At 37.9% G+C, this 8,654-nt stretch overlaps 1 protein-coding gene across 4 annotated transcripts in view; it reads left to right on the forward strand.

Annotated features, from left to right (window-relative positions):
• TMEM67 (transmembrane protein 67) overlaps positions 1–6,758 on the forward strand; it is a 44,375-nt gene extending 37,617 nt beyond the window's left edge. For all 4 annotated transcript variants that reach the window (XM_065903209.1, XM_065903210.1, XM_065903211.1 and 1 more), the window contains 3 exons: positions 334–436; positions 3,265–3,407; positions 4,346–6,758. In XM_065903209.1, the coding sequence (XP_065759281.1) occupies positions 334–436; positions 3,265–3,407; positions 4,346–4,426 (327 nt within the window). In that variant the 3' untranslated portion in view covers positions 4,427–6,758. The remainder of the gene's footprint in view (positions 1–333; positions 437–3,264; positions 3,408–4,345) is intronic.
• Positions 6,759–8,654: the final 1,896 nt, after the last annotated feature.

An 8,654-nucleotide genomic window follows, 5' to 3' on the forward strand; every position in this document is an offset into this window, starting at 1 on the left:
TAAAATATGTCTATACTGGAATTTTGTTAGTTACCAAATATTATCAGTTATTTATTGTAGAAATATGCTATGGTTGTATTCGTGAAAAGCTTGTTATAAACTTATTTTCAGTACATCTAGCTCTAAGTACTACTAACAGCATTTAAAACTTAAAACATTCTTAAAGAGAATTTTGTTATGAAGTCCAGTGTAATAAATTGTCTTTGAAGAACCAAACCCAAAGATTTTCTTTGGGTACTTTCATTTTTCTTTTTCTCTCCTTTTGATTTTATAAAAATTGGGGAGCATTTATTTCACTGCTATTTTTCAAATGACTCTTATTTTTTATATTAGGTTCATAAGGAAATGGACTACTTTATAAAAGACAAATTGCTTCTTGAAAGAATTCTTGGAATGGAATTCATGGAACCAATGGAAAAAAGCATCTTTTACAATGGTATCCTTCAAATGCCTTTGCTGAACTTGATTATTTTCCAAGCTTGAAGAACATAATTGTAGTTATTGTCTTTAGATTTTATACTTTTATCGAGGAAACAGTAGTTTTCTATATCCCATTTTATTATACATCATGTAGGAAGAAACATATATACGAAATAATTATTCTACAAAAAAGTAAAAAATGAAGCTGAATTTTAAAATCAATTGTACACATGGAAGAGATAGTAAAACAAATACATAAAAGTTTATGTATTGAAATATTACTGAAATATTCATTCAGTGGCACACTTCTAAAACATTTAAAGAAGAATAATGTTCATGATTTATCTTTAAGTTTTCATTTTATCCTACTTCTTAAAAATGGCACATATCTATGACAGGAATAGTGACTAAATGGTTTTTTATCATTAAGAAGAAAGTATACATGTCACTTTTAACACATATGTTAATAACCTCTGTGTGGCTTGGGAGGACTGGAAGTGGTACGCTATACCCAGTGCCCTGGCCTGGACATCACTCACCGTGGTCTTGCTGAGAACCGCATGCTGTGCCAGCCCCAGGATGCACAGACCGACCGTCCCTCCCTTGGGCATCTTGATAGCAGACTGTGGAAGGCGGCATGTGATGGATGAGTGGAGTGATGCTGGGATAGAAGTGTGTGCAGACCCAAGTTAAACTGGGTGTGGAAAGGAGACTTAACTAGACAGAGTGAAGCCAGAGAGACACCGTGGTGAAGTTTGAGCTGTGTCTTAAACATAAGTTACTGTTGTCAAACAGGAGGGTCCATGGAAGAGAGGTGGAGACATTTGTGCAGAGGGGGAGAGGGCGTTATGCACTTGCGAACTTTATGATTGAAGCCTGGAATGGAGTGAAAGAGGCATGCATGATAAAGAGGGCAGAGACCCAATCCCGAAGGCCTTGCCTGACACCTTAAGGAGTTTTGCTTTATTTTATTCTGTAGAGCACTTGTTTTCAAAGACATTTTTTAAAAATGTTTTGTTCTACAAGACATGCACTGGTTGCTCCCTGAAAGTATGAGAAGAAAATATTAAAATGTCTATTTGCAATTCCACCATTCTTAATTTATATATATTTAAAATTATATGTAGTAGTAATTCATAAACTATGCCTATTATGAGATGCACATTCAGCATTTTATTCTGATAGGGATACATGATCAGAATAATTTGGAAACCACTTCTAATGAACATGGATGTCATAAGAAAGCCTTCATATCTGATTCATAAATTGGAAGAATTATTTTGGCAGGAGTTAAACAGATGCAAGACTGTAATAGTATAACTTAGTTATTAAGAATATAGCTTTCAGAGTCTTCTGTTCTTGGGTTTGAAATCTGGTACTAGTTTTGTGAACTTGAGAAAGTTGTTTTCCTTTCTGAACTTTAATTATTAAACTTCTGTAAAGTATAACCTTCTAAAGGTTGTTGCGTTTACACACATGTAATCGTGTAAAGACCCCGGTGTGGGTAGGCACTCAGTAAAGTGATGTTGTTACCATTTCTAGTAATAATAATACAATCATCATCATCGTCTTCACCTCTGTTGGGAAATGAGAATATGGGCAAAGGCAGTAGTGATGGGGATAAAGAGGAAAAGATTGCCAGAAATGTTAAGGAAGAGGAAGGGTAGGAGAGAAAGAGCAGTCACCAATGACGTGGGCTTCCAGCTCGACGAGGTGGTTGGTGGCCGAGCCACCCCTCACTGAGACACGGAGAGCAGGTGGAGATCAGGTGGTGAGGGGAGGAGGATGCGTTCGGTTTTGAATATGTTGTCTTGTGGTGCCTTTGGGGCATCTCGGAAGTGATGTCCAATCAGCCATTACATGTAAGGGACTCGGGGACTGGATCTGAGGGGAAGGTAAAAGTGCACGGTAAGTGGGAAGTCTCATCAGAGGAGGTCATTGCTGGAGCAACAGCAGTGACAGATTGCCCGGAAGGAGTATACAGAGCTGGCTTGTTTATTTGTTAGAATATGTATACAGTATATGTACAGAAGTGCACATCTTGTAGGTAGTGCTCAGTGAATTCTCACAAACTGAATATATTCCTATAACTAGCATCCTGATCTAAAAAGAGTGCTATAAGCAAGCCAGATGCCCTCTTGTCTAAAAACAAGGGTCCTAACTGGGTGCTGATGGGCCGCTGCATCGCTGAAGAGGCTCTCTGGTTCTCCCTGAAATTGTGTGTGAGAATCATATATTTGTGCTTTCCCCACTGCCTCTTGTGAAAGGGTCTGTACCTTTCGTTAGAATCTTAAAAGGGTGTTCACATCCCCAAAAGGATGAACCCACCCCTGCTTGGAGAGTGAAAAGATGTCTCAGAACAGAACCTTGCGGAACTGTTTGAGGCATAAATTGTAATACACTATTCTAGTCCTTGTGTTTTGCTTTTAAATTTAACCTATCTTCGAGAATTTTTCAGATTCTTTAACCTTTAGTTATATAAACAAATAGAGAAAGGAGATTCATTACCTGGTCATTGAAAGATATAGACTGTATACTTAAATTACTAGCAGTTACCAAGCTTTTGCTGCAAATGTTAAAACTGCTTTCCTTGGTTAACCTTTTAGATTAGCAAATTTAATATCTGTTGTTTAATTTAATATCCCTTGTTTATTTTTCATAAGTCATGAAGTATTTTTTCTTCTTTTTAAATTCAAGTATAATTGACATGTAATAGTCCTGAAGTATTATAGTAACTAGTTGTTTTTAAATATCCAAGTTTTATCACCAGAAATTGATCACATGTTTATTATTCTATTTTTAAATTTCTAATTTATATCTTCTAAATTGCTTTTTTTTTAATAGATGAAGGATATTCTTTCAGCAGTGTTCTGTATTATGGAAATGAAGCTACTCTTCTTATTTATGATCTGATGTTCTTCTGTGTTGTGGATTTGGCTTGCCAAAATTTTATTTTAGCAGCCTTCCTTACATACCTACAACAAGAGGTAAATTTAAGAATTTTTTGTGGATTTCTTTGAAGAGAAATACGTGAGAAGCAGATATTTATTTTTATTGCAGAGAGTAACAATGTCTACTTTCACTCAGAATTTATAAAGATTTAAAATATGATTAGCCCTGCCAAAAAAAGGAAAAACATTTCAACCAAGTTCATTCTACACTCTCCTTCAGAGTCGGTAAAATACCAAGGACTTGTGGAGGGCATAAGTTGCTTGAGCAAATGTGAAAGAAATCCAGTAGGAAGACATTTAAGTTACCCTTCTCTCTTAGATGCCAGCATTGAGCAGAACTAGAATCCCGTTTACCATCTGCACCAGATGTTACCATAACAAAAAGGCAAACTCTGAGATCTAGCTCAGGGCTCAGCCAGTGTAACTTTCAATTCACACATCACCTAGCTGCTTGGATGAAAAAACAGCTGCGTGGATCAGTGTGGAACCTGAAATGGAGACTTCAAGAAAAGCCAAGTTTGTTCTAGAAATGTTAGCATTCGTGTTACCCACATATTCCCCACTTAGGTCAAAGTCATGTATGGGTTAGTGGAATGATGGGTTAGTTCTTGATAGAGATCTAGAATTATGAACAAATTTTGTTCCTAACAGTTCTTTTGATATTTCCATATATTTTAGAGCCAGGGGAAACTTGTCTTGCCAAATATTTAAAAGTATTTTCCTACGAACATAAGGGAATTTGTATTAATTTATTAAAACATATTCTGAATAGTGACATACGCTGCTTCAGTATTATGAAAGATGATAGTCTTGAAATAGTTTTGTGTATCACCATGGAATTCAGGTGTCTGATACATGAAAATAAATAGTTGTGAGAATTGGCTAGTTTAATTTAGATATTTTAACTGACATGCACATTTAATTTCCTTTATATGTATTTTCCCTCTGAATTGTTTTTACTTTTTTCTTTTCAGATTTTTAGATTTATTCGTAATACAGTAGGACAGAAGAATTTGGCATCCAAAACACTGGTGGATCAGAGATTCCTGATTTAATTTATTGAATAGATAAAGACAATCATGGCAAAAAAAAAAAAAGGTCAGGATTATCAAGTTAGTTTGCCATATTTTTTAAAACTTGTAATACAAATTATTCTCTTTTTATTTGTTTTTTAATCTATAGGAAGGTTTATTTTTATAACTCATAGAAACATAAACTTGATTTGTGAATATGTAATATGATGCAATGAAAAATACTGTTTTCCTGTTATGCATGGTATTTAATTCACCAGTTCGTAAACTAGATAGCTCTGACAATGGGACAAAAAAAGGTCTATATTGCTTTCATCATAACTTTTTAAATGGTAATCAAAACAGTCCCCATCATTTGTGTCTATAAGATTATTTTATAAACTAGATTTGTGTATATTTTCTCACACTGAAAAAAAAATTGATTCCAGTTCAAGCCTAGTTTTAAGTTCATTTTGTTTTACATATTTTATGTTTAAATAAATGTTGAAAATATTTTCAAGTTTACTTAGGTACTTGAAATTGTATGTGGGCTGACTCAATCGCTCGCTCTGGCAGTGAACTGATTCACTATTGGATTAATAGGCAGTTTGTGAAATGGTACATTCTCATTCCTTTGTTTACCTGCATTATTAGGTCAATATGCTGTTTCCATGAAGTATATTTATATTTATAATATATAAATATCATTTATAGTATTGAGCTGTAATATGTGACATTTTCCCCAAGTTAGTTTTTTGTACATTTTAATTATTCAGCATTTTAAAAGCACTTCTAAACTTTTGCTTTTCAATTGTGTTTAAAGATTATACATAACAAATGAACTGTAAGTTATCATGTTATGTGAAAGTGGTTTATTAAAAGCAAACTTAGGCCTGAGCCACGTAGCCAATAATTCTCCATGATATCATTTTTTTTCCAAAATACTCTTTAATAATCCTTTTCATTGTGTACTATGAACTTGAAGGTCACCTTATTCAAGTATAATGATCATTAATGCCCAAAGCAGCATTTCTTTCTGCCTTCTGGTTAATGCTGTGTAAATACTTAAATGTATTGCTATGTAAATATTGTTTATATTACTAAATTGAAAATATGGAATGAAATATTTAGTGTTTCTCTTTCCTGTTTGATTAACATGTATTTTGTGAAATCGCATTTAGAAATACAGCACTGCTGGATCTGGTGTCCCCAGCCATTGCTGGAGTTGAATCCTTTAAAAGCATTACCAAAACATTGAGGATGACTGAGGAGAAAGAGGGGAAACTAATAAGTTGAGGATCTGAAACTCTGCTTTCTTAAGGGTCAGCGTACAGAGATGCATTTCTAAAAGAGATAAGTAAAAACATATCAGCCTGTATTTGTAAAGCCACCTACTCAGAAGCTTATGAAAAAAATACAACTCTCATTCCACATATGAGAAGTTAATATTCATGTGAATGTAAGTGGAAATTTCCAAAAACAGGTCAGTTGGCTCATCTGCTGATAAATTAAGGCAGAGAAAAGACATTTAAAGTAGTTTTATACAGTATTATTTTTACTGTGGTTAGGTACATAAGAGTGCATTCGGGTTTTCCTGGATTACTGACTCCTGTGTTCACATTGCATGATTTAAACTTTGGGATCACATGCTTAATTCTCTGCTAGACCTGCAATCTTTTGTCTGTTTCTGTAACACCAACCCACTGTGCGTGTGTGCTTAGTCGTTCAGTTGTGTCCAGCTCTTTTGCGACCCCATGGACTGCACCCTGCCAGGCTCATCTGTCCACAGGGTTATCCAGGCATGAATACTGGAGTGGGTTGCCATTACCTCCTCAAGGGAATCTTTTCGACCCAGGGATCGAGCCTGCGTCTCCTGTGTCTCTTGCTTTGGCAGGCAGATTCTTTACCACTGAGCCACCCGGGAAGCTCCCAACCCACTGTACTTTGTATCTTATATCCCTAGTTTTTCTGATTACATAGAAACATTTGATAAATCTCTCGGTCATTTCATAATGAAACAACCCTAGGTTCACCTCGAGGTCCTTTACCAGCTGCTGTGTGCTTTACGCTCCTTAGAAATGCACAGGCCCTTAAAATAACTGCAGATCAGTCTCTATTATGTGATGTTTATGTTTGCTTACTTCTTGTACTGCTTCCCTACCAAACTGCCTTTTGAGAAGGTTCTGCTCTTTACCTAGATGGAGAAGCATTCAAAGTGCCCATTAATTCAGTGCTTGCAGGCATGAAACAGGAAAACAGGTACTTTTTCGTTGTCTGTAAACATTGACAATAAAAGCTGAGAGGAAATAAATGTAAATGGAAGAGCAGTGTGGCTTAATGGAAAATGCTTCAAATTTAACAGCAGAAGCTATGAATTTGAATTAAAATGTTGCCCTTTGTCACTCACTAGCTTTGTGACTTTATACCAAATCATTTGGCATCTTTGCGTTTCATTCCACACCTTTACAATGGAAATGATATCCTTTGCTTACCACTTGTGATTCATTAGGATAGACTTATAATAACCGTAAACACTGGAATTTTTATATACTTTAGTTTGAAATTTGTGCCGCCTTGCTAATAAATTCTATAATATTAAAACAGGTTACTCATTTCAGTAGTTAACCAGTGAAGATCCTGGGCCTTCTGCTTCAGTCACCCCAACCTCAGTGAGGAAGAGGCCTCGGGAGGTGTCACAGCCTTTAGTGAAAGGAGGCAAGAAGGAGCTTTGACACCATATTGTAAGCGTGCTTGTGGTACATGTTAGGAAAAAGGAGTAGAGAGTGGAATATCGTCTCTGGAAGGGAGGGTTTCTCTCTTACATGTTCATTCAAGGGACATTGCTTCCCATTCCCACTCCGGAGGTGCTCAGAAGGGTAAGACAATTGGTAGAGGATACAGACATGTTAACCAGTAATTACAGCAATCTGAAAAGTGCTACAGCCACTAGGGTGTGATGTGGGGAAAGCTTTTAGGTATCTGGTCATCAGGGCTTTGACGTGACAGAGTGGTGTTTGATCTAAGATTTAGATGAGTGCAGTCAAAGGAAAAGTACAAGCTCTGAGATGAAGCACATGGCCATTGAGTACTATAGGTAGTTTGGATAGGTATATTTATGCTTTTTAAAAATGCTCTGTATATTACATTTTAACATCTTAATTTTGTTTTCCCCCTGGCTAGGGAGAGACTGCCCTATTGGGACTAGCCAATTCTTAAGAGGTAGCAAAGGGCTCAGCCAGTAGCAGACCTCTGATAGCAAAACTCACCAATCCCCTGCACTATCTGGCCCTTATCCCCAGAAAGCAACATCCCTCCACCTTCATCATCCAGGCAACCAGGGTATCCTTTAGCTTAGGGCCTGCTGGAATGATTCGAGCTAGCCAGTCCTAAGTCATTACCCTGCCCTGCCTTGCCTTTCCTGCAGAATGTGGAAACTGATAAAGGCCAGGGCCCAGGCTCACGCCTTGCTCCCGTCTCTCTGCCTCCTGACCAACGCTGGTGCTTCCCCACGTGGCTCTGCGTGGCGTGGGTGCCTCCTGTTCCTAGGACCTGCGAGTATAATAACCTGTTTTCCTGAGCCTCTCCTGTGTCTCCTCTTCGGGCTGAACCTGACTGAGTCTCCCATAGAAGAACTCAGGACAGCGCATTTGGGGATTTTGGAGGGAGGTGGCTGGAAAGGAAAACAGGAGCCGTATCTCTAAAGGTCTTTCTATCAAGCCCCAGTGTGTGGAGGGTTAGCCAAGCTAAGTTTCCCAGTCTGCCTTCAAATGAATACTCAGCACCCAGCGAGTGAGTGAATAGACGGGGCAAGAGAGGGCCTTCCACAGTCAGAGTGCTCTGGTATTACTGATGCTCTGGGGCTGGGACGCTGGTGCCCCTGCCCCTCTGTTGCCTGGCTGCATGTTAACAAAATACATTGCTTAAGAGAGGCGAGGCGGTAAGGCAGTGAAGGGAGTTAGTGGCTGAGAATACAGACTCTAGGGCCTGCTGCTTGTGTTCAAGTCCTGCCTCCACCGCTTACTAGTTGGGTAATCTGGGATGGCTTCCTCAGCTGTTGTTCAGTCGCTCAGTCGTGTCCGACTCTTTGCGACCCAGTGAACTGCAGTATGCCAGGCTTCCCTGTCCTTCATCAGCTCTCAAAGCTTGCTCAAACTCGTCCATTCACTCCGTGATGCCAACCATCTCATCCTCATCTATACCTATTTCATAGAGCTACTGGGAAGATTAAATGAGTTTAATGTGTGTACAGTGCTTAGAAGAATACCTGGCACAT

This window comes from Muntiacus reevesi, chromosome 12, assembly GCF_963930625.1.
Source record: "Muntiacus reevesi chromosome 12, mMunRee1.1, whole genome shotgun sequence".
Lineage (NCBI taxonomy): Eukaryota > Metazoa > Chordata > Mammalia > Artiodactyla > Cervidae > Muntiacus > Muntiacus reevesi.